Source organism: Bactrocera latifrons, unplaced genomic scaffold (assembly GCF_001853355.1).
Source record: "Bactrocera latifrons isolate USDA-ARS-PBARC rearing strain unplaced genomic scaffold, ASM185335v1 scaffold_82, whole genome shotgun sequence".
Classification (NCBI taxonomy): domain Eukaryota; kingdom Metazoa; phylum Arthropoda; class Insecta; order Diptera; family Tephritidae; genus Bactrocera; species Bactrocera latifrons.
Genome location: NW_017537512.1, coordinates 753,157 through 780,473, shown reverse-complemented (window position 1 = coordinate 780,473; position 27,317 = coordinate 753,157). Strand labels below are relative to the sequence as shown.

The 27,317-nt window shown below is 34.5% G+C and overlaps 3 protein-coding genes across 7 annotated transcripts in view; 2 read left to right on the top strand and 1 right to left on the bottom strand.

Annotated features, from left to right (window-relative positions):
• Positions 1–699: 699 nt before the first annotated feature.
• Positions 700–1,842, top strand: LOC108977005 (proteasome subunit alpha type-1). The gene is made up of 3 exons (XM_018946485.1): positions 700–785; positions 842–1,477; positions 1,551–1,842. Exons 1-3 carry the CDS (start codon positions 783–785, stop codon positions 1,758–1,760), a joined length of 849 nt encoding a protein of 282 aa, XP_018802030.1. The 5' UTR covers positions 700–782; the 3' UTR covers positions 1,761–1,842.
• A 497-nt stretch (positions 1,843–2,339) lies between these two features.
• LOC108977004 (clavesin-2-like) lies at positions 2,340–14,428 on the bottom strand. Of its 2 annotated transcripts, none has more exons than XM_018946483.1 (3): positions 14,256–14,428; positions 7,661–8,271; positions 2,340–2,921 (listed from the first exon to the last, which is right to left on the bottom strand). In XM_018946483.1, the coding sequence occupies exons 1-3, from the start codon at positions 14,272–14,274 to the stop codon at positions 2,529–2,531; spliced, it is 1,023 nt and encodes a 340-aa protein (XP_018802028.1). In that variant the 5' UTR covers positions 14,275–14,428; the 3' UTR covers positions 2,340–2,528. The 2 variants fall into 2 exon arrangements, with proteins under 2 accessions (XP_018802028.1, XP_018802029.1); XM_018946484.1 differs by lacking the exon at positions 14,256–14,428 and adding an exon at positions 13,930–14,238.
• Positions 14,429–16,580: 2,152 nt separating this feature from the next.
• LOC108976984 (Niemann-Pick C1 protein) overlaps positions 16,581–27,317 on the top strand; it is a 25,993-nt gene continuing 15,256 nt past the window's right edge. For 2 of the 4 annotated variants that reach the window (XM_018946453.1, XM_018946450.1), the window contains exons 1-4: positions 16,622–17,346; positions 25,935–26,108; positions 26,197–26,353; positions 26,418–26,494. In XM_018946453.1, the coding sequence (XP_018801998.1) occupies positions 17,239–17,346; positions 25,935–26,108; positions 26,197–26,353; positions 26,418–26,494 (516 nt within the window). In that variant the 5' untranslated portion in view covers positions 16,622–17,238. Of the gene's footprint in view, positions 16,600–16,621; positions 17,347–25,934; positions 26,109–26,196; positions 26,354–26,417; positions 26,495–27,317 lie in introns of those variants that run through there. The other 2 variants (XM_018946452.1, XM_018946451.1) reach the window with 2 other exon arrangements.

The window sequence follows — 27,317 nt, the reverse complement described above, 5'->3', positions numbered from 1 at the left end:
AAATTAGTAAACAAAAATTAACATTTTTTAATGCTATTCAAAAGTTTTAGGTTGATGAAGTGAAGTGCATTTCATATCATATTCATAAAAAAGGAAATTATAATTATGTAAAAAAGCTGTTACTTTATATCACTCTGTTATAGTTAGTTTTTCCAAAGATCGTAATATTTTTTCAGATATCGTAAAAAAAAAATACACATACGTTCTCTGGCATATACCCTACAAGAACAATAACAATAATTTTCCGGTAATTTGGAGGTTATAGACAGAGAACTTATAACAGTGAGAATAATTACATCGAAGGAATTCACTTCGTGAAATATTAACTTTGTTTAAATTGTTAGCAGGAATGAGTTTGTAAAATATACATTAACATTATAATGTCAACATGTTCTCCAGAGATTATTGTTAAGCAAATGTTATGTCAAACAAAAAATTAATAAAAATATATAAAAATTATCAACCTGGGACTATTGTTGAGCAAATGTTATGGCAGATTTCCAAATTTCTTTTAGTTATTCATATATATATCAAGCTAAAAAATAAATATTTATAGTAATTCAAAAGAAATTTATAATTTCAAATTCTTTAGTTCTTTAAACAAAAGTTAGGGTTTATAATTAATAGCCTGGCAGTGCTGATCCGTTTTACGTCACCCTGTGTTATTCATTCTCTCCATATAATAATTAATTAAGCGAGTTTATTATTCATACTGAATTGGCGACAAGCATTGTCATTTACTATTTGCCGAATCATTGTAGAATTTTCCTGTATTAACAAAAATGGTAAGAAAGTACTTGAAAATAGTGTAAATTTAAATAAGATTTAATTTTGTTTACAGTTTCGAAACCAATATGACAGTGATGTTACTGTGTGGAGTCCGCAGGGACGACTACATCAAGTAGAATATGCCATGGAGGCAGTAAAACTTGGTTCGGCTACGGTTGGATTGAAAAACTCAGACTATGCTGTGTTGGTTGCTTTGCGTCGTGCCGCTTCTGAGCTTTCTTCATCCCAGCGTAAAATTATACCAATTGATGATCATTTGGGCATATCCATAGCTGGCATTACAGCTGATGCACGCGTACTTAGTAATTATTTACGTACGGAATGTTTAAATTACAAGTATGCTTATGGTGCCAGATATCCGGTATCACGTCTCATTTCGAATCTTGGCAACAAAATGCAAGTAACAACACAACGTTATGATCGTCGTCCATATGGTGTGGGCCTTTTAGTAGCCGGCTATGACGAAAGAGGTCCACATATATTCCAAGTAGATCCTTCAGCAAACTTTTTCAATTGTAAGGCGATGTCGATTGGATCGCGGTCACAAAGTGCGCGCACATATTTGGAGCGTAACATAAGTTCGAAAGGTCGTGATTTCGTTTGCACAAAAGACGAATTAATTTGTCACGGCATACAAGCTATACGAGGTTCACTGCCCAATGACGAAGACAGCGAGTCGCCATTACTGGTAAATTTCACAATATAAATTTGTTGTATAAAGCGTGTGATTAATTTTTTTTATTATTTGTTTATTAATTTAGAATATCTCAATTGCAATTGTGGGCAAAGATCAACCATTTAAGATTTTGGATGACGTTGAAAGCAAGAAATATTTAGATATGGCGAAAAAACTGCCAGCACCACCAGCACCAAGCGATGATGTACCATCTACGGGTGGTGATGATGATGAAGATAAACCGGGCGATGCGCCACCAGATCCACAAGTGCTTGTAGGAACAATGGAGCGCTAAAACATAATTGTACATGTTGTCGGTGCATTTCAGTTAAATATATTAATAATAAAAGAAAATTTAATTTTGTGGAATGCTGTAAGCTCTGTAATTTTTAAATGTCCGGAAGATGTGTGTTTCATTTAAAGCGTTACCATTCAAAAGGGCTAAAATTGCGGTAATGATTAATTTAGTGTTTCTGCCTGCGTATTTTACGGACGAAAAAAGTCGTAGACGAACGAAACTATCCGCGACATTTGATTTTTATATATTCCAAAGTGAGAAGTTTCCGGAATTTGAATGATTATATCTTGATTGAGACGTAAATTCATGAAAGAATGTTATTGTAGTGTAAGGGCTATTAATATACATACATAGGTATGTATGTTGTGGAATGGTGAACATTTCTCAAAACTGTTTTGTAAAATCTGCTGAGGTGACAACTCAGCTGTTAAGTTATTTTTAGAGATTTATCAAAACCTGCTATTTTTTTATAAAGAAAATATATGTGCAAATTAATTAATGAACTTAAGTATTTATAAGTGAAATTTTTCTTTTCAAATAATAAAAAGTAAAACATTTGTGCATTCAAAACATAAGTCATTATATTGTCGAGAACAATTCACGCTTAAACTAAAAAGTCTACAAATAACATGATTAGGACAAAAAATAATAAAACCATACAAAAAATAAGGGTAAATGCTAAGTTCTACAAATACATTCACATTTTAATACAAAGTGAGGTGCATTACTAAAAATATTTATTATAAAAACTAAAAGTCTACATTGTCATGAGATTTGTTTAATATTAATTAAGTTTCCATTCGATTCGATTTTTTGCGTTCCATTTGCAATGGCTACAGGTTTCTGCCAATCCGCTGTTTTTGAATATACTGTCGCTTCAATTAGTCTATACGTCTTTCTCAATTCCGAATTTTGGCTTGACTCCAACAGATAATGATACCAGTCCAATGTATTAATTGTCGGACCTTCGCCACCCAAATCGGGTGGTAAAATATCTTTGCTGACCATATTATGTAAGCTAGTCAAATTGGTGCCATGTACTAGTAGGCGTCTCTTGATTTTATCATTTAAGAATGGCTTTATTACTCTTAACATCACATCCACATACCAGGGTTGGCCAATGAAATGTATGCCCTTAAATTTTGCGGGCAAACAATCCTGTAAAGAATCCGATATAGAAGAATTTTTATTAGCAGAGTTTAATTGATCAAAAAAGTTTGCACTAATATAATAAATTAACAATTTTATGATTAATATTAGTTAAAAAGTCAACTAATGATAAAGTAGAGTTTTCTGTTATCCTTTTCTAAATTCATCACCGTGTGTACATAGTATTTTGACAGTTTTTTGTGAAAAAGGAACAAACGTTAACTTCGGCTGGGCCGAATATGCCGTTCTGGTCAAATAAAAGAGATTTCTATAGAGGAACTTGATTTTGATGGATCAATATGAGAGCTATATTCTAAAGTGGTCCGATTTGAACAATATATGCGGCAGTCCTCACTTCGGTGGTAAGGGCCCAGGAAGCGCGCAGTTTCGCCTGGGTCGGATTATATTTAGAAGGATGTTAGATGTGGCGTTCGTTGGGCATACAAACAAGTGGTTAGTGTCGTGCGGGGACTCATTGCACGCTGGACATATATTTGATTTGTCGAGATCGATTCTGGATAAGTAGGCGTTTAACCTGGTGGTTTGAGGCAGCCGGTTTCTGCGAAAATATCCCAGTAAGAACTGCTTGGATGTTCATTATGTTTTTTATGTTCATTATGTTTCTTGACCGGAAGATTCGCCACGTAAATGTTCAACATGGCAGCTATATCCGATAGTGGCCCGATATCGACGATTTCGATAAGTGAGATTCTTCTTGGCAGAAAAGTGCAAAAAACTAGTTCGCCTATTGACATCATTCCTTTGTAGTCAACATAAATATTTATTAAACTTTTTCCAGTAAAGAGAGGCTTGGGAGTCATTTGATCCGGCTATACTATAAAAACGGCATGTATAGAATTAGTTCTCACATGACACAACCCTCTTTTTTCATTCCAACTCAAACTAGACCCTTTTCATTCAGTTCAAACCGGTCAAAATAGCCCACTTTTCTCCTACCCGTCGTTTAATTAATAATAATTCTATTCAACACTCATCTGGTCATTCCAACCCAATATATCAAAACACAAAAAATTAAGCCAATATTGTTTTAAGTTTATAATTTTTATTATATTATATTTTATTGTAAGAAATTTCAATAACAGGAAAACGTGAATGAGGTCATATTTTTATTTAACCCGTACCGTTTTACTTAACTCGTAAAATGGAGAAGTAACTTTTTATTCATGACGCAATAGCCCGAAAAAAGTAATAGCGTCTGATCAAATTTGACCGGGACTGACAACTTTGATTCATGAAAACTAAATTTTCACTCTAAAATGGGCACTTTTTGAGCAACGGTACATAATTGAAAAAAAAAAAAAATGTTCTATGTAAGAGTCATGGCTTTTTTTTTTAACGAAAAGCGATTATCTTCCTGTTCTTTTGATGAGGCGTGTTTTTTACGTGGCAGGCTTATGGAATGGAGGGAACACGTCTTCAGTCCGCGGGATGGCAGTGAAAGCAGAACATCAGGAGATGGTGAACCCGATTCCCCAATCGATGACGATGGTTTGCTCGACCATCAAGAAGTTCGAATAGCAATTATCCGTCTGGAGAACAATCAAGCGACTGGGACCGATGTATTGTCGGCTGATCTATTCAAATACGGCGGCGAAGAACTGATAAGGAGTAGAATATAGTCAGACGAAAGCATGCCCGACGATTGGAATTTAAGTGTGCTCTGCCCAATCTACAAAAAAAGGGGGACCTAGCAATCTGCGCCAACTGATTGTACCATATCAGTGTCGCTTTAGGCCTGGAAATCAACAACTGACCAGATAATCATCATGCGCCAAACCTTTGGAAAAGACCCGTGAAAACATGATCGACGCACACCACCTCTTCGTCGATTTCAAAGCTGCTGTTGACAACGTCAATGCGTTGATCAGCGCCCTGAGAATGCCAAGCATTTTCAGTACCAATTGGCAGTGTGGAATGGACACACTAGCCACCTTGGATCTTCCCGCATTTGGGTTTTAACCACAACCACCACGGCTGTTGACAGCACGAAAAGGAGATGCCTTTGTGACGCTATGCCTGAATTTGGTATCCCCATAAAACTAATATGGCTGTGATATTGATATCATTGGCCGCAGAAACAGCGCAGTTAGTTTTAATTTCTCCAGACTGAATAAGGAAGCGGAGCAAATGGGCCATCAAACAAACAGTTGTCGCACTCCCACAACACTGTTGACAGTCTTAACTTCGAAGTTGTAGATAATATCGAATAACTTCATTAGCATTAACACCAACAACAACGTCAGCATCGAAATGCGACGCACAATTAACTTTTGCCAACAAGTCATACTTCGGACTGAGTAGGCAATTGAGAAGTAAAGTCCCTCATTATTCCCGTCCTTATATACATATGGTGCAGAGGCATGGATGATGACAATAACTGATAAGGCGGCATTACAAGTTTTCGAGAGAAAGGTTGTACGGAAGATTTATAGTTCTTTGCGCATAGGTAAGAGGGAATACCGTAGTTGAAGTCATTGACATTGTTTAGCGAATTAAGAGACAGCGACTACGCTGGCTAAGCCATATCGCCTGCATGGATGAAAACACTTCAGCTTTGAGAGTAATCGGCGCGTAAAAAGGAGGACCGCCATTCCGTTTGAAGGACCAGGTGCAGAAGAACCTAGCTACATTTGATATCTCCGATTGGCGCCAAACAGCAAAAAGGAAGAACGACTGGCGGGCTGCTGTAAACTCGGCTATAATCGCGTAAGCAGTGTCTACGCAAATAAAAAAGAAGAAGTAAATCGAGTCGCTCTACTCTTTACTCCGTTTATGATTTGGTTTCCAAATATACCTGAAGTCTCTATTATAAGACTGTATAGTTTTTGAGAAGTATGAGTCATCAGAATGAGGTGTGAATTTTTGCAATAACTGTCTGCAATAGATTATTATTTAATTCGCCAAAATATAAAGCAATGTTTGCATGTATTTGTATGTGTGGATGTATGTGTATACAAACAGAGTTATACGCAAATACCTTTCTGCCATAAAGTATGAAAATTCATCTGCGTTGCAAAGATCAAACCGTAGTAATAAACAGATTTTTTGAAATATTTACCTAGTAGCTGGTAGGCAAATGATTATATGTACATACATATATAAATGTATATGTACATACCTACATGCATATATACACAAATGCATGTGCATATGTTTTATAGATATGATATTTATTTATCAAGCACTGTTTGTATTATATTATATTTTTGTTTGAATTCGTATATCGTAAAAATTTAAAAACGTTGCCGCCCAGTCATAACCACGGGTGTTCCTGTCTATATACGTAAGTATATGTAGTGTGTATGTATGTATGCACTATGTGTACATAACGATTATTCGAAGCAGCCGTAAATTTAAGAAGGAAAACAACGAAATTTGCTGAAAAATGTTTGTTATGATAAGACTTTGCGGCATAAATGACTTCTTTTTCTGGATTTTGGACCAAACTATTTTTTTGTTTCGAGACATTGAGTCATAAGTAGAAGAGCAATTATTTGCGTTTTTTGAAGTATGCCTTCTAAATCTTAATATATTTGCGTTAGATGTACGACGTTAAGCTTATTTTAAACATCACTGTTAACAAACAAGTAAGAAGGCCCAAGTTCGGTTGCAACCGAACATTTTATACACTTGCAACTTGCAGGAATCAAAACGAACAAAATACCTTGAGGTGCAAAACGTCAACCAGAGGATCGGAATCCAAGCAAATTTACATACATATACATATACTCTATATAACACGAACACTGATTGACATATTCGGCATAAGATTTGTTAAAAAAAAAACGAAAATCATTATACGTGGTATTTGGGAGTTAAGAGTAGTATCGACTCGATTTTATCTAATAACTTTTATCATGCCACATATTAAAAAAAAAAAGTTCACTGGGTTTCATTAAGTTATCTCACATAGTACAATCACCATTCGAATGGAGTAAAGTCAGCCGAATGTTCGAAAAGCCTGAGTTATATGGGGGCTAGGTCAAATTTTCACCCGATTTTTTATATTTTAGGCACAAACATACACTGTTATAGGTAAAACCTGTTCTGTAATTTCTTTTGAGATAACTCATATATTGGCTGATATGTGCGGTATAAAGTAACCCGCAAGTTCGAAAGACTTTATAATAGGTATATGGAGCTGAAGGAAGTATTGATCCATTTCAATAAATTTCTGATATACAGAGACATTATTATCAGGATAAAATTCTTTCTGAATTTTAATTGTATATCCGATATTGGCGCAGTTACCGCTTACGCGGTTATGGCCGAGTTTACAACAGCGCGCCAGTCGTTCTTATTTCTCGCTGTTTGTCACCAATTTGAGAATCCAAATGTAGCCAGGTCCTTCTCCATCTGATCTTTTCAACGGAGTGGAGATCTTCCTCATCTTCTGCTTCTCCCAGGCGGGTACTGTGTCGAATACTCTCGAAGCTGGTGTGCTTTCATTCATTTGGAGTTCATAACTTGGTCGCTGTCTCTTAATTCGCTGAACTATGTCAATGTCGTGGTATATTTCGTACAGCTCATCGTTCCATCACCATAAAACGGTAAATTGGAAGTACACAAAATTCTTATTGACAGATCGAGAAGACTGCAGGAAATGTTTAGAGCGGCACCACGGAAACAATGGAATGTCACTTGTGCACTTAGCCCGCAATTGTATTTTCATAATAATTAATTTTTTTTATCAACACATTTCAAAAAAATATTTATCATTTACTCACCTGCAAACATTCAATCATCAATTTAAGCGTTTTAGCTGATATATGCTTCGATTGCTTATATGTGAAGTTCGTCCAATCCACAATCACCACAAATCCCAATGCCTGATTCTCCACATTCTCCAGCAATTTGTCCAATGACAGTAGCAACGCACGGAACACATCCTCCATGCTATATTTAGTTGTATCCCAATTGGCAGCGGCGAACGTTATAACTTTACGCCCCTTACGATCACGCTGCTTCAATACGGATGGATTGCCATCTCTCAAGGTAGCTTGTATGTTTTCATCGAAAATACTGAGTTTTTGTAAAATATGCTTATTATTCTCTTTGAATAAAAAATATTTGATGAGTAAGTCTAAAGCTGCTACGCAATCGAATTTCTTTGCGTATAGGAAACGATTTAAGAAATTTGTATCCATACAACAAGATTTATCGCGTAACGCCAAATTAACACTGGCACCGATCATGTCGCGAAATAAGTCCAGCTTTCTATGTCTGTCGCGTGCATCGCTAGTGCCAAAGATCTCCTGCCGGCTGTCGATGCTCCGTGGAAGGCGGTGGTTAAGATTCTTCTGTATGTGTATCTCGATAAACTCGGTCATTTTGTTATCTAAAATCAATGAAATAGAATTTAAAACAATAACTGATATTTCTCATATGATAGCTATAGTTTACTTTTGTAGTAGAAATTTTCTGTCGACTGTAATGCATAATTCTTTCTAATAATATTCTTCGGCCTAGACGGTCTTTCAGTGATTTTTTTGTAGGCTTTATCAAGACATGGTACATAAGATAAGAGATGGTACATTTCCCTAAGAAACTTAAGGAAATCAATTCTGAGAAGCAATTTTTTATCGTTATCTCTAAGCAGGATTGGGTTTGCTCCGCTTTCCGATTATGAGAAAGCAATCCAAGGCTGTTTTCTTCTTTCTGCTCTCTCACTTTAGCTCTCCTTCAAAAGGAGTTTTTTTGGCCGCGCAGAGGATACTTGGTCTTAGTCATATGTAAAAGGATAGTTTATGTCCCAAGAGAATGGGGCTCAAAGAACTTTCCTCACTTGTGTGAACTATTACATACGGCTTCAACAACTTGCCAACAGTTGCTATTTCGGATTGCGTAAGCAATTGATAAGTAAAAACCTCTCTAGACGAACAAAGACCAAACTCTACAAGTCACTCATCATCCCCGTCTTGCTAAATGGTGCAGTACATGCCTCTGCCTCTTGGATGACAACACCTGATGAGTTTTAGAGAGAAAGGTTCTGCGGAAAATTTGTGATCCCTAGCGCATTGCAATGGCGAATACCGCGGTCGAATTAAGGATGAGCTGTATATCTCGACGACAATGACGTAGTTCAGTGAATTAAGAGGCAGAGGCTATGCTGGTTAGGTCATGGTTATCGAATGAATGAAAACAATCTAGCTCTGAGAGTATGCCATGCAGTACTCTCCGGCGGAAGCAGAAAAAGAGGAAGATCTTCACTACGTTGGAAAGACCTGGTGGAGAAGCCGCTTTTTATTTGACAAGATCTTTTCACAAAATTTAGCATGGATTGTATTTCATATTAGAATATTATAGCATAAAATACAACAGCCATAAAAAGGGACCAATTAAAATCAAGATAAAAAAGTGATAACGATGGACTACTACGAGAATTTCTCTGCTACTTAGTATCATATCCGATTTTCAAGGTTCCTACTATCACTCGCTCATAGACTCATAGCAGCACAATGCAGAATATACAGGTATATATACACTCTATGTACATGCATATGTCCTACTTCATATCGGTAGGTTAGATAAAATTGAACAACTATGAGTACTATGTATGTTATGAACGAGGCATTGAAATTGGTGCGGAAGTTGTTCGATGTCTTTGCCGGTCATGCTGCTTTGACGGTGTCATTCTTATCTGTGTTTACTATTTAGTCACTGTCATGTCAAATTGTTAGAATTTTATTTAAAAAAGACAGTGATTTTGTTAGACGTCACAAGTATACCACGTGACAATGCATCCACAATGCAAATTAGTCAAGGACAGGTGACATCATTGGCGCATACTTTTCTTTTTTTTCAGTACTGGTGAGGTTCTCATGGTTATTATGAACGAAATGATCTGACAACAACGTAATAATTATGGAACTTATGTAAGGCGTGGGTCTTTAAGCCAATGTTAGGTGGGTCAAAGCTATAGAGTTCCCGCGGATGGAAAGTTTATTTTGGTTACAGTTTGGCGGGCACTTTGTTCCCGTGACATGTTTAAGAATATTTGTATACATAAGTGAAGCTTCGCTATCAATTTATAATGATGCCCGATAAGTGATATGCCTAAAGTAGCCTCTTGAATTGGGGTAATAAACTTGTCAAAATTACACTGAGGGGCTTGATTTTGCCAAACCAGATCTAGTACTTGATACCATTATGAAAATACATTCGAAATTAATCAATTTGTTTAGCCGAATGCATATCCCGGAGGCTCACACGGATAATAGATTTTGTTTCTAGTTGGTGGGGTATGGGTACATTTGATATATATACTTGAAACTTCGCTATCAATATATAAGAGAAATGATGTGTTTAAAGTTGCCTCTTGAGTTGCCGTGATAAGTTGTAATGACTCTTCAAAATCACACTTGGAGGATTATTTTGCTAAACAAGATCTACTATTTGATACCATAATGAAATACTCTCGGCATTAATCTATTTATTAACAATTCACTTGACATAATTAACACCCTCGGTTAATTTATTACTCGGTCGAGACATACATACATATGTATATTCTTTAGAAAAGATTTACAAGCAAAGTACAAGTCGGTTATATATTGTTGAAGGAAAATAATAAATTTTATTTTTAACAAAATTTTTCTTTTCACTTTTTTTTAACATCTTAATTGGAGTTATTAAAGTAGATTTAGTATGAAGTATATTGAATTTATTGTGAAATTGACACAATTTTGACAGATCACGCGTGAGGCGTGTCAAGCTGCCATGTTAATTTTGCTCAGTATTGTTTGGCATTTCATAATGGAGAGACTTACGAGCGAACAACGTTTACAAATCGTTCAACTTTATTACGAAAATTCATGTTCTGTAAATATGTGTTTCGCTCGCTTCGCTCAACTTATGGTCAACATAATTGCCCCAATGAGCGTACTATTCGCAAATCCATCACCGGCCTTGAGACCCAGCATACATTATTGGATAATATTCAATCGAATGCATGTCCAGCACGCAGGGCTGAAAATACAGTGTACACGAAGGCCGTGAAGAATCGATTCGGTGACGAACCAACTTATGGAACGACTTGGCGCATTCTACGTCGAAAATTAATTGTTAATTGAAAGCGTACAGAATTCAGCTTGTACAAGAATTGAAGCCGCTCGACCTTCTCAAGTGACTTCCCTTTGCTTTACGTGCTCTTGAAAAGTTCCAAGACGATCTGACGTTTTCGAGCAAAATTTTATTCAGCGATGAGGCCCATTTTTGGCTCAATAGGGATGTAAACAAGCAACACTGCCACATTTGGGACGAAGAGTAACCTGAAGACATTCAAGAGCTGCTATAACGGTTTGGTCTGGCTGGGGTGGTTATTTCTTCAAAAATGATGCCGGTGAGAATGTAACAGTCAATGGCGATCGTTATCGCGCGGAAAAAAGATATCTTCACGAAATTTGGCATAGGTTTTGGCACAATTTAACGTTATAATTTCCGAACATATTGTGTAGATCGGACCACTATAGCATATAGCTGTCATACAAACTGACAGATCAAAATCAAATTCTTGTACGGATAACTTTTTCATTTGATAAGATATCTTCGCGAAATTTGGCACAGCTTATCATCCAAAACAGCGGTATAATCTCCAAACAAATTGTTCAGATCGAACCACTTTTGCAGATAGCTGCGATACAAACTGACAGATCAAAATCAAATTCTTGTATAGATAACTTTTTTATTTGATAAGATATCTTCGCGAAATTTGGCATAGATTTCTATCAAAAACAACTCTACATTCTCGGAAGAAATTGTAAAATTCGGAACACTATAACATATACATAGCTGCCATATAAACTGACCGTTCAAAATCAAGTTCTTGTAAGAATTTGTTTATTTGTTGAGTTCTCTTCACGAAATTTGGCTTAGATTTTAGCACAAGTTACTTTTACGATCTCTAAACAAATTGTTCAGATCGGGCCGCTATATCACATTGCTGTCATACAAACTAACCACACAAAATTAAGTTGAAAAGTCTTTTAATACATTTTTATGTTCGCTTTGGCACAGCCGAAGCTAACGTCTTCTCTTGTTTTATTTTTATGTTGTGTTTTAAACAGTCTCCAGTCAACTCCAAACCTTTTATTACATATCTATATATGTATGTATATGTGTGCCCTTCTTTACGTACACAATGTCATAATTAATTTCATTTTCAGTCTACTTTATAGCAAGACACTGCTTTGTATACTCTAATAACATATACATATGTATATACATATTAGGTTGTCAAAAAAGTCTTGCGGTATTTTCGGTAGTTGGCGCTGAGAGCGTGTAGTTCTAATTTTATTCGTCGCATCGGGTCATGCTATACCTTTTTGGAAAGCTCATTTCATGTGCTTGATTGATTGTAGTTTCTTCAAGTCGTTCGAGAGTTATAGCGTCGCAAACATGGAGCAAAATAAAGAGAAAATACGGCATATTTTACAGTACTACTACGATAAAGGCAAAAATGCATCTCAAGCCGCCAATAAAATTTGTGCAGTTTATGGACCCGCTACAGTTTCCATTTCCACCGCACAACATCGGTCAAGAGCTGGGCATGAGTCATCAAAAAAAAATTTTATGAACAATTGAAAATTCAATAAAAATACCGCAAGACTTTTTTGACAACCAATATATGTGTATCAAAATGTCATAACTTCATATTTCAAATTGTCATACTTTTAGTTTACTTGCTGTTTTATATGACTAATTTAAGCTTAAGTGCCTTTTACTCATAGTATATAAATATTATATTTTACAGATATGCATATGAAATAGAATATTATCGAGATTTAAGATAAAGATAAAAAATAATTGAGGAATGCGCCGCGACCTTAGGTCTATTGTGCCCTCTCCTAACTCACGGGGACTCACTTAGCCCCAGCATATTGATGAAGTCCAATATCCTGCTGGGTGCTGACGCCTACAGACTGCAACGCAGTCGATTAGCAGGTGTTCCGGGGTTTCAGGCTCCCTGTCGCAAAACCGTCAGTTGGCGCAAGATGATAGGCCCATATTAGATAAATTTCTTTTCTACTTGCAGTGGCCGGTGTAAAATGCGACCAGCAGCCTAAATTTGTCCCTTGGGAGGTTTATTATCGATTTGAACCTCTGCTGGTTATATCCCCCAACTAGCAGCTTGGCGTGTCGCATAGCATGCGCTCGCTGCCAATGCCTTTCCCTGCACACTCATTCTTCCTTGTGGAGCAGCTCCTTCACAGTATGGGGACCCACCCCAGTGAACGGTTCGGGCCCAACCATATTGGTGGATTTGAGATTTATATATGTATGCAAAATTTTATATTGTATTTTTTTTTTAAAGTCCGACCCACTACAACTAAACAATTAGTTTGTATATCAGTAAATTACGATCGCTTGTTTAAAAATCAATTCAGCACTTGAAGGGTTTTTATATTTTTTTTAAATTTCTTTCTTTTTTGTCTGTTAGTCAAACTATGATTATGTTCATTAAACTATTTTCAAAGATAGCACAACATTGTTGGTACACATACTAATTGCAAGCAGTGTAAGAATTCATGCAACACACAAGTTCAAACGCAGCGTTACAGTTTTGTGAGTATTTACATAAAAAAAAAAAATCATGAATTTATGTATTGTATATAGAAGTTACTAAGCAAATATGCACACACCTACACACCTACACATGCATGCGGTAAATCAAAAACAATAAATTGATGACACGCAGTATTTATTCTATATCTATACTTAGATAAAAATGAAGTTCACTAAAAATTATTTCTTAACTTTATGTATCATATGTTGTTGCTGTTATTATTATTTTTTATTTTTTTTTTTGTTATTTTGTATTTGCTTATTATAGTCTTTTTGTGTTTCCGATCAATCAAAGGGGTTTTGTAACGATATATTATATGTATGTATGCCGCCTAGTCGAATTTAGTTATACATATGCAAAGTAATGCTACCCGATATCTATCTATAGCTATCAGTGAGAGCTGAACACAAGCGAACAAAATTTGAAACTCACATCCAGTTATGTGTGCGCTGTGTTGTTTTTTATGCAACAGCTACTGTTTCCTGTTCTAAATGCAATGCGCTTGCGTTTTGTAAAATCTCTGAGACCAGTTTATATTGCACGATTATATATACACATGTATATATTAATTATATTATATATATTATTTATAAGTATTTATTTTCTGTTATGCACACATATGTTACATCAAATTTATCGTATTACATTCTATTTAAACATTTTATAATTGACCACAAAGAAAACGCTTATTTGCGATCTACAATATCTGGTACAATTCCTTGTTTGTGTCTGTTTTCAACGGATGACTAATAATATACCTGGCTTAAACGTGTCCATGGCTTTCTCACACAAACTCACTACATAGTCTACTTGTTGTTGTTGTTGCTTTGTCGGTTGGAAACGCTTTGTTGCTCTTGGCGCGCGCGTTAACACACGTATGGTATACTCGCCGCGACGCTGTTGCCGTACTAAGCAAAATGTTGAAACTACTTTTTCCTCTAGTGCCGCCGCTTTAATACCCACCCAAAGCCAGTAAATGCTGAGTTGGTGGACAGGTATTGAGGAGGTTCTCGCAAAATGCCAGCGTCGATGCTTTTTTTAGTCTTATTAGTTGGCTATAGTCTCTGTAGATGCTTTGCACACATACATGTGTAGGTTGATATGCTCGTGAGTATGCAAGTATGTGTGTGTTGGTGGCCGTATTGAGTTCATATACCCATTTGTAGTGGCAGGGAACGTCGTTTGGTTAAAAGATACGGAGCGCGTCTATCTACTTCCGAAAGTACAAAAGAGCACCGAAACTCTGAGAGATAATGATAATGACTGATAACTGCTATAACTGACAACGCATAAAAATTATTTCGGAAATCACCTGTACACTGAAAATTATTATTTAAAGTCCAACGGTAGTGCCTTCACGATCGACGAATATTAAGCTGAAACCCAAAAAGGAAAGGCTTGATATATTCTATATATGTTAAGCCTTGAAATCCCCTACCAGTTGTTCCGTTGTCAGGCAGGTAGGCTTTCATTCAAGAGTATAGTATTTCTCCCCTTAGTTTTCTTAATGAAGTAGAAACCTTCCTCTACCAAAATCAGCTTTCAACTTTCTAAAAGCATTCAGAACGTTTCTTTAATGCTTCTATACATTAATTGCCTCATGGTGAATACAGTTCTTGGTTTCATCTTATTTGAATTTCCTTGTTTTGTACACGTAACAATCCACAAACTGCCTCATCCGATTCCGTCAGTTTAGAAGTGAACTTTTCTTTCTAAAGAAGACTTGCTTTCCGTGACCTCCTGTAGTAGGACGAATAAACATTAATTCCATAATTTTGAATGGAATTGGGAAATTTAAGCCTTCAAATCCATACATTTTAGTAAAGTCGAAAATAGACAACCTCTTTGGATGGATATTTTCATTGGCTGCGGTCTTTTGAGTGACAGGTCTCAATCCCAGCATAAAATCCCACCCTAAGTAAGGTATGGTAATATGGCTGATGTTGGCACCAAAGATGACACAGGATCTCACTTAAACAGCGTTGTGATTCCCAAAAAGTTCTAGATATGAACCATCAGAGGCTTATAGTTCGACTCTACGCTTTGAGCCTACCACGTTTTGTTAAGGCGCCTAATTGTTTCAGAAGAATCTCGTAGTGGCATAAGTTTTGGTTTTTGATCAGTCCTTGCCAAGTTTACGTGAGGGTCATAGATCCAACGCTAGAGCGCAAGAGGACAGTAGAGTGTGGATTCACTGGGACCAATCTTCCAAACAAGTCCGATATCAAACAAGCTTGATACTATTAATAAAGATATCACGCACTTCTTAACAAGTCTGAATGCGCTATCTGTGAGCTCAGGGCTAGTATTGCCTGCTTGTATTCTTGGGGGCCCCAGATGTTCCCAAGCTTCCGAATCTTTCATGAAACTAGCTTCTCTGCTATCGCTACCTACATTTCCAGTACGTTTTCTTCTGCCGACTTCTACTGGTTGACGCAGTCTAGTCCTCTCAACCACCTCATACCATTTAAACTTATAAATGACGGGAGAGCAACGTATTCCAAGGCATTAACTGAAAGGAGGCAGTTTCAGCATTTCTGCATGGCAGGTGGAAGTCCATATTGAAGCGACCTGCCCACCTTACGATATCTTATTTTCGCATCGTTCAGGTTTTTATAGCGAGCCGTTTGGTCCGAAGACAGATATAGTGAGTTATTTTAGGGTGGAAATAAGGACTTTCTTTAAAAAGAGTGGAAACCTACGAAAGAACAATCTGTATTTCAAAACATGATCTCCTTTGGACACTTTTCGCCTTGGGAAGGGTTTAAATTTGAAACGTTTTTGCTTAGCAAAAAGAGAACTCAATATTAAACGAAAAATGTTAATTTTAAATTAAAATTGCCTATATGAATTACGAATTAACAAGTTACAGGCGTCAGAAAATCTCGAAATAATGATGACGCATTAACACGCATAACACGTCGTATCACGGATACCAATAACATTTATAAAATGAAAATCAATGTGGCAACGCTTATACTTTGACATTTCATTTATTCAGCCAATGAGAAAAGTAGTGTGGTGAATACGTTCACAATAAATATTTCTGATGATAAAAGCAAACGATTCGGCTATTATCTGTTCTTTGCTCATAATCGCGAAGTCAGTAATATTTGTGATTTTATTTCCCAACTATAATGCAAAATGTTTTGAAAAAAAATTTGAAAGTGTAAAATACTAAAAAAAATATTTTTGGACAAATCCGTAAAATATTGAAGAAGCCTAATAATTTGGGTATTTAATAAGTGCTACGCAAATTCAATCAACAGCGAGCCGCTGCTAAATATCGATTTGTGCAAGTAATTTTTCGCAGTTGAAATTTTCATGGACAAACAATAAATTTCATTTCGATACATAAGATTTTGCAAATATATAGAAAAGAAAAACTTTTGGCTTTTAAAAAAATTAAGGGCGGACAAGATTTTGCTATATAGTATCCCGACAACTTATATTAAATTAAGCATTGTATACTAACATAATCTTGTTTGTGTGTTCACGACAGGGCGCTGTCGAGAGTGTGTAAACATATTTCTGTATGTACGGCCATATATAGTTAGTGGAATTTGTATGCATTTCATATATTGTGCTGACCTCCGCTGCATCCAAAAAAGAGCAGCTAAAACATCACTGATTCGACTATTATATTGAGACGATACTAGTTTTCGCGGAGTTTTGCTGCCGTGTGCAAGACCGGCGGATACTCCGTGTTATAAAACGAAAACATTCGGGTTGAAAATTACGATGGCGCAAACAAAACAGCGTAGTCCGCAGCACATCTTTCGTATTAAAAGGTTTCATCACCTTATATTTTTTGCTATATTGACAAATCTTTTCGCTAGTAGTTTGCAGGTGAGTACACATAAGTACATTGTAATTTAATAATGAACGAACATTCTAATATACAGATGAAAATATGCCATAATAGATAAAACTTGTTTAAACTTTAAACTGTCCAATTAGTGGGTTTCGCAATTTTGAAGTTAAGTGCGATATATCTGCAGTTATTAGTAAATTTATATGAATACGCGAATATATGTACGTTAAATGTTGTTTATACTATATAACCAAAACTGTGTACATTAAGCTTTTTTAAGGTTTTAGTTGTTTAATGTAAATGACTCGGAAAATGGCTTCCATGATTACGTTATTATGGCTAATAGAGCGTGTAATTTTTTATTATCATATGGGATTTAATGCAAAAATGAAATACTACCTAAATTGTGTTGATATCATCTTTATTTATTTATTTATTGACAAATGAAGTATAGGAAAGTGATGTCAACTAATAGTTTAGACATAATTGTTTTATTTGGTTAATACAATGATTATTATGATATAGACTTAATTATGAAAATATATAATTATAGGGAAAAATTAAGCGATAAAATCCATTTGAAGAAAAAAACGACATTGGAAAAGCTTTTTATAAGCATAATCTTGAATATGATTAAACAGTAAAATACCCAGAATCAAAACATTTCTCCATTTGGTCTTGGTTAGGCAAAAATTTACGGTATATAATCTTTACATAGGCATGTTTGAATAAGTAGAATATATATAATTAAATTTATCATAAATTGCAAAAGAATATCGTAATAATTAACAAAAATGTTCGACAACGATTTGTGTTATCCATTCCGTTATCTCTCCATTGAAAGAAAAATGTCCGCAGTTTCTTTTTGCTTAGCCTAGAAAGATTATGGAGTATGGAACGAATGACAAAAAAATATCGTAGTAAATAAAAAAAAATGGTCGGCCACGATTTTTAAACGATATCTGTGCATTATAGCATGCATTTCGTTATCTTTGACTATAAGAAAAAGTTTCCGAGGTTTATTTTTTATGGCTAGAATATAAGAAATGCTATGGAGCATTCAATGAATCTTATCTTTTGCGTAGAAAGAAAAGAATGTATATTTCATAAAGATCACAAAGAAAAAGCAATGGTGTTTATATTGCAATATAATTGTGACTAGTGAGCCTTTAAAATCTTTCTCAAAAAACTCCAAACTATGGGAATATTATATTACACCTACAGGTTCGTTATTTTGTCAGTGTATATAAACTTAACGAAATTTGTAACTCCCGAAATTAAACGTTCGAGAACCTTAAAATAGATATATAGTTCATGAAAACTTCTGTTTGACTTACGGTTATTTATTTTTTTATTAACCAATAAAGAATATTATCAAAGTTAAAAAAAATTAAAGGCAAACGTGTCATCTTTTCATCAACACGATTGGCTAAAGAGTTTGTTATCCCTTCTATCGTTTATTAAAGTTTCGTGCTGGTTATTTCGCTGAATAGTCGATTTTTTTTTTTTTTGAAAATTGCTTACAAAACTATGCTTGAGTTGGCAGAGGATAAACATATTATCATATTTCTGTCCACTGTTAAGTTGAACTAAAAATGTGTCGTCAGCAAATGCCCGCTTGAGCTAAGGTAAATCCAGTGATTTGTAATTCTTTCATTGCGATCTCGAAAATTTACACAATGCAAATGCTAGATCCGATTTAAAGATTTCTGTCAGCAGTTCTGCTGTGAAGAAATAAATAATAAACGTTTATGTACGCAAGAGTTTGAATCTGACTACTGAATAATGTATACAACTAGGCTGGAAAATACATTCACCTTCATTTAAAATACTTATCAATGCTTGAAATTGAAAAAAAAAACCTTGCATACATTTATTTATAAGAAAGCATTTTCTAACATTTTTTTTGAGCAACCGCAATCTTATAACTATGTTTTATGCATGTAAAACTTCATATGTGTAAATTGGTATCGACTTAGGTGACGTAGATCCTGTTTTAAGAATTATTACTCATACAAATGTAATATGTTACAATATTAAACTCGTGGTTTCTGATTAAAAATGTCGGATAAGCATATAAAAAATAAAGCAATTTTGTTTACCATTACATTACAAGTATGAGTCCATTGAGCAATATTATTGAGTAGACGTATATTTTTACATCACTCTTCATACTGATTGTTAATACAACCATCAGTACCTTAAAGACATACATTAAAGATTTTGACTCTTAATCATTTCTAAAATAAAAACATTAAATTTATACTAAAGAAGTCCATTAAAAATAATCGATGTTTTATTCGATCGAATGTCTTAATTAGGATATCGATATTATTTTAGTAACTTTACTTACTTTTAGTCTAGAGGCACTACTATTTCCTGAAATGTTATGCTTGCTGTGGCGATCTTATATTAAAAACAAGAAAAACAAGTAAGGAAGGGCTAAGTTCGGGTGTCACCGAACATTTTATACTCTCGCATCCAATACCGTATTTGTGTAAAGTTTTATTCCGCTATCATCATTGGTTCCTAATGGATATATTATACAGAGAAGGCATCAGATGGAATTCAAAATAGCGTTATATTGGAAGAAGGCGTGGTTGTGAACCGCTTTAACCTATTTTTCGTACATGTCATCAGGGTGTTAAGAAATTATTATGTACCGAATTTCATTCAAATCGGTCGAGTAGTTCTTGAGATATGGTTTTTGGTCCATAAGTGGGCGACGCCACGCCCATTTTCAATTTTTAAAGAAAGCCTGAGTGCAGCTTCTTTCTGCCATTTCTTCCGTAAAATTTAGTGTTTCTGACGTTTTTTGTTTGTCGGTTAACGCACTTTTAGTGATTTTCAACATAAACTTTGTATGGGAGGTGGGCGTGGCTATTATCCGATTTCTTCCATTTTTGAACTGTATATGGAAATGTCTGAAGGAAATGACTGTATAGAGTTTGGTTGACATAGCTATAGTAGTTTTCGAGATATGTACAAAAAAGTTAGTAGGGGGCGGGGCCATGCCCAGTTTTCCAAAAAAATTACGTCCAAATATGCCCCTCCCTAATGCGATCCTTTGTGCCAAATTTCATTTTAATATCTTTATTTATGGCTTAGTTATGACACTTTATAGGTTTTCGGTTTCCGCCATTTTGTGGGCGTGGCAGTGGGCCGATTTTGCCCATCTTCGAACTTAACCTGTACCATGTTTCATCATGATATCTCAATTTTTACTCAAGTTACAGCTTGCACGGACGGACAGACAGACATCCGGATTTCAACTCTACTCGTCACCCTGATCACTTTGGTATATATAACCCTATATCTGCCTCTTTTAGTTTTAGGACTTACAAACAACCGTTATGTGAACAAAACTATAATACTCTCTTTAGCAACTTTGTTGCGAGAGTATAAAAAGGCTAGCTTCTGTTGCACTGATTATAATTTCCTTCACAAATAAAGAAGTTTCCATATAAGAACTTGATTTTGATAGTTCCATTTGTATGACAGCTTCATGTTATAGTAATTCCATCTGAACTATTCGTTTGGAGAAGATACCATTGCATTCTACAATAATCCATGCCGAAGTTTGTGGAGATATTATGTCAAATAAGCTTTTCATTCCAGGAGATTTTAAAATGATCTTGGACAATAATGTATGCCAAATTTTGTAAATATACATATATTTTCAAATAAAAAGTTTTCCATACAAAAATTTGATTTTCATCGGTCGGTTTATTTTGCAGCTATGTGCTATGGTGGACAGCTGTGATCCATATTTTCGAAGATTCTGGCGTTGCCTTGACCAATAATCTATGCTAAATATCAAGAAGATATCACTTCAAGAGTTTTCCATACCAAACTTCTTTGCAATCGTTCCGGCCTGAACAAATTATTCGGATATTGTAATGTTGCCCTACCAATAATTCATGTAAAATTTCTCTTCAAATATCAAATTATACATATACATATATAATCCCGTCATTTTGTTATTATCAAAAAATATTTGCAACCCCCATATGACTACAATGCGGCTACTTTCATTTTATAACTTATTTAAAAATTTGAACTTTGATTCCGACTTTGTTCGTTTTCAAATGCCATAGTAAGTGGCCTGTAGCACCGAGTATGGTAGTGTAGTTGTTTTTGTGCATATACACATGTATAGCAGTGTGTTGTTCTCTTCATTAGCTACAGATCACTTTTTCTCGTGCTGCCATTACTTGAATGCCATTTCTCCGCTAGCTTTTTACTTTTATTTGAAAAATTGATCGATCAACATACAAACATACATAAGTTCAGATATTGCATAAACCGCTGTTTTCATATAAATATACCGTTATGTATAGGCCGTGTGTGCACTTTATGCTACTCTTACGTAGCTATGCTCACACGCTGATGCCTTTGTATATTTTCTATACAATTTTCTCTAAGTTGAGTGCATTGATGATCGTGTTAAATAAATTTATTCCGAATATTTAATTTAAAAATGTATAAAATATACTACATTGATGCGAGTAATTTCATAACTGTCATACTTGATAGGTCAGGTTAGGTTCAAGTGTCACTTGATTATTTATACATACATATGTAATAGGGCCCATACACGACACACATGTGCGTTCGATCTGTGTGAATTCGTTTCGCCCATACACGACGCACAAATCCATTTTACGTTCGTTCTTCACATAGTAAACATGTGCCACAGGCGAGCGGAACATTTCTTGGAATTTATTTCTAATGTAGCACTTTTATCTATTTCTTTGTATTTCGTTAATAAGTTATTCCAACTTTTATTTTTCTCATTTTTATTTTTATATTTATTACTTTTCGTTTGCCAAATTGCTAATTAATTTTCTGATACAAAATCTTTATTAATGGGGTAGCCTGCTTTAGAAGCTTAAAAAAATTGATTTTTTATTGCTTACATCTCTTTAAAAATTATCTAAGAATATGTCCCCGAAGTTATAGATGGGAATTCGAAATATTGTCGACGTTAGAAGGAAAATAGTAACCGAGCGTCTAGCAGATATATGAACGCTTGGGCGAAATGGGAAAACTTTGACGGGCGATTTCTCGGTTTTTCATTTTTACGATTTTTCTTAATTGGCGACTAAACGTCTTTTATTTGACATTAAAGTATCTTCTATTTAAACTATAATAAAAATACTAAGAAAAGTCGAGTTTGAACACATTTTTCAACAACATTAAGTAAAATTTCTTTTGGACAAAAACCACTTTTTTCAATTTTTAAATTTTTTTTTAAATTTTACACTTTTTTTTTGGAATTTTCTTAGTTTAACTAGAAGACAAGTTATTAAAAGATATGAATCTTTTTGAATTTTTTGTTTCTGATAGAAATTGCGGCCTGCATCCTGCCCGCCGTCCGAAAAATGCACATGTGAGATACATCCGGGCAATTGCTTCCCAAAGGTAGAATATTCAAGATTTTGTATCCAAAAAAATTGTGAAAGGTGTTGAAATATATAACTATAATGGCTAGAAATTTCACTTGAATCAATTATTTCTTTCCCTCCCAAAAGAAATCCTCAAAAAAATCGATTTTTTGAAGCCTCTAAAGCAGGTCCACGAGAGAAATGAGATTTTGTGCGCACACAACGTCGTGTATGGGCACTTTAAGTTACGTTCATTATTTACGCTTGTCAAAGGAAGCATAACAAAGCTCAAAGCAACCTACAGGTGTAATAGTTAACTGTCGAAACGTGAATCTTTTTATCAAGTAATTTGAGTGAGTCACGAGGGTGCGTGTACGTTTGAAGACAGCTGTAATTTCACTTACTTACATTATACTATTCTCAGAAATGTGTTGAATAACTATTTTCTTTACAATATTTTTAAATATTTAAATTTACAAGAGACATTCAATTCTGACAGACACAAAGCTACTTAGACAAAGGACACTCAGGTCTGTCTTTTTCTGGTATAATCGTATAATTATATGCGATGCGGTGTTAAGGCACAACATTAAGAAAGAGTCACTTTTTTGACTACTGGTTCTTCGAAAATATTTAAAAACGACAAACAACGTTAAATGTTGCACAGCTAGAAAAGTACTTTGATTTTGATCGTTTAGTTTGTATAACAGCTATATGCTCTAAAGTTTCGATCTGCTAAATATTTTGGGAATTTATAACGTTGCCTTAGCCAGTAATTCATGTCAAATTTCGGGAAGATAACTCTTCAAATAAAAAGGTTTTTCATACAAGAACTTCATTTTGATCGTTTCTTTTGTAGCTATATGCTATATAGGTCCGATTTGAGCAATTTGTTCAGAGATTGTACATTGCCTTGGACCATAACTTATGCTAAATGCCATGAAGATATATTTTCAAATAAAAAAGTTTCAGTGCAAAAGCATAATTGGTATGGCAGCTATATGCTATAGTGATCCGATCTGATCAATTTCTTCAGACTTTGTAACGTTGTCTTGGATAATAAGGCATATAAAATTTAGTTGTAAGATACCTCGTCAAATAAAAAAGTTTTCCATACAAGGACTTCAGTTTGATCGATCAGTTTGTATGGCAGCTATACCTCTAACTGGTTCGATATGGAGTGTTTTGACAAATAAGCAGCTTCTGATGAGAAAAATACGAGTGCTAAATTTTATATCGATAATTCAAAAACTAGAGGGATAGTTCGCGTATATACAGCCGTTGACAGCAAATTAGAAACGCGACTTATATTGAAGTAAATGAAATTATTTTCGAATAAATCACTTATTTTTACCGTTTTTCACTCTTATAGTAAAAATTTTAATTAAAAAAAATTTTTTTTGTTTGAAAATTTTAATAAAAATGTGTGGGATCAACTAATTAGAAACGAAAACTTTTCAGTTAGTATTTTGTTGCTTAACCCTTTTACTTTAATACTGCTTCACATCTACTGGGAATTGACGTTATAAGACTCTGACAGCACACCACTAGTGTTGTTTGCCATGCCGTCCTAATTTCATCAAAAAGGACATCCATATTGTGATATTTTTGGTACCTGTAGCTTTTTTGACATCAACAGAGAAGTTTAATTTGTTGGAATTTCCACATAACAGGCAAATTCCTCCTTAGTTCGTGGCAAGATGACATTTTTTAGGATGTCGACGTATTTCTCCTTATTTAAAATTCCATCAATCATATGGAGCGGACCCACACCACCCCAGGAAAAAAATTCCCACACCATGATTGAGCCTTAACTATGCCTCACTACGCGTGAAACATAGGGAGGATCTATGCAATTTATTTTGTTACATCGTTCCAAACAACATACTTCCATTTATGTATTTGTTGTTCAAGATCAATAAGCGTTGGGAAAGTCTACACATTCTTTCCTTTGAATTTTAGTTAGAAGTGGTTTCATGAGTGCTGTTCTGCCGTGAAATTCTAATTCGACTAAACGAAGGGTAATTGTTTTGTTGGATATTTGGACATTATATTCGTCTTGAATTTTATGTAGAATGTCAGTGAAAGTCTTTTTTGGGTCTCCTCGGGAGATGGTAGTAATTCTGCGGTATATTTCTGTTGAAGTTTTTCGGGTTTTTTCTTCGCGTACAATATTGAAAATAGTTTTGAAATTCTTAATATGCTTTTAAGGGCATTGAAAACAATTTCTTTAGAGCATTTTACCTGATTCGAAATTTGTTTGTACGTCTTTCCAGACTTACGAAGGTGAAACATGTAACTACGTAGGGCGAGAAGCGTTTCCTCATTGAAAAACTTGAATAATACATTTTAAAATATTTTTAACCACAACTTTGAAACACATCCCTAACAGAAATCAATAATATTGCTAGTAAAAATTCCGCAGAAGGAATTTGAATTCTTTAAAAAACTGTTTCTAATTAACTGTCGCACTTAATTCGCCTTCTATATCGTAACTATTTGGTAAAAAATTAAAGGGATTTTAACTTCACAACTACAAAATAGAGTGAATTAAGTAGTAAATAGAGTAACACGAACAATGCAAGACTTTTAGGAACACAAATAACGGTATATTAAAATTTTTATCGTCTTACTCATCAGCCACCAAAAAAAAAAAGGAAAAATTAATATATATGCACCGTTCAGGGTATCAAAATTATCAACTGTTGAGCACAGTCCTGCTCTAGCAAGTCCTGCTCTAGCAAGTCCTCGGTAATATTTCTCCACAGTTCGGGGAGAAAAGTACACGGTTAAGGGTATAACAACTACCCGACTGTTTGTCAGTGTCTTGTTCTAGCAAGTCCTCGTCAATATTTCCTAACAGCTCGTTGATAAAGAAAATATGCGTTGTAATAACTCACTTTGTCTGCTAAGCCAATTATCGCATATTTTTTTGTTCTCAAATCAAAAATTAAAAAAAAAAATTAATAATAATACATTTTGTTATTTTTTAATATTATTAAACATTCGATAAAGAATATATGTTAATTTTTTTGCCAAACATTGTATATATTTTTCGCAATAATATATTAAAATTGATGATATAAATATATTCGTTTACTTAACTGGCTTGAAAACTTAGATTATTCACATTGTTTGCTCATAATAAATACATACATACATATCTATAATTACTCATTAAAACAAAATAGAAATTAAATCACTGTTTGTTTTTTTGCTTCTTTTCTGTTGTACAGGACTGCGTGTGGTATGGCGTCTGCAATGTTGATCCCGTTATGGGACACAAACAATATTGCGTTTACAATGGCACAGCAAAGGTAATGCCGGCCAATGGATTGGAATTGATGAAACAACGATGCAGTCATTTGCTGGAAGGTGGCGCCACCGAATTTTGCTGCGATAGCGATCAAGTAAATAAAGCGTTAACTCGCACATAATATTTGCCATTTATTTAAATTATATATATAACAATAAATATTGCTTTCTAATTCTTTCAAGATTTCCATACTTAACGAGAATTTCAAATTAGCTGCGAATTTTCTCGAGCGCTGCCCTTCATGTATGACAAACTTTGTGCGTCATTTATGTGACTTAACCTGTTCGACCAAGCAAACAGAGTTCTCGAAGATTGCTAAAAGTAGCATCTCACCGGCTGGTAAGTTAAAACATTACATGCTAATTGTACTATTTCGCACTTAAACGCATCAATAATTTTCTAGGTAAAGCTTATGCTACTGCATTGGATTTACACATCACTTCTGATTATATGAATAAAACATATAAATCATGTTCACAGGTAAGTTCTAAAATCTATTTACTTACATACTTATAAAGTTTTTTGTTACAATTTCACACTAGTAATGGTTTATAAAATTATTGTTTGTGCTATCTATGCATGTACAACAAAAAGTTGTTTTGAACAAATTTGACACACAATATATGCTATTTTAAGTCTCAAACTTTTTTTTTGATTTTTCAACTCTGAAGATATAGTGTACAATTTTGCTTATGTCACCACAATTGTTTCTGTTCCAGTCTTATTTTGAAAATTTCCGAAAACTTCTAAATTTAAATAACTTTTCGGTGAAGTGGGATACAAAAAATATATACAATAATATTAGTAAATTAACAACCATTTTTGTAAAAGTTTAGTATGGATTCATGGATTTTCAAATTTATACGTTTAATTTTTTTTCTTATTTTATTATTTATTTTATTTCAAAGGTTTTTTAATTTCAAAAACACTCCTTATAAATCTCGATTTTGTTTTCAGCGTGAGCCGTTACTATTCTTATATTAGCAAAAACTACTTGTACATGTAGGTGAAGCAGCTATAAATTGTTGATCCAGCAGTAAAAAAGATAAAAAAAATATTTTTTCGACTTTTTTCGAGCAAACTGAATCTTTTTTTTTTTTTTTTTACTAGAAAGCAAGTAAGAAACCTAAGCTTACTTTTTTTGGAGCAAGTTGAATCTTTTTTTTACTAGAAAGCAAGCAAGAAACCGACCTAACTTAAGCAAAGAAATGAGAAGAAATCAGTACTCGTCATATGTACATAGGTGATAGCTGATTTTGATAGTTTCTTATAGGCAGTCATTTTTTAATCAGCTTTTTAAGAC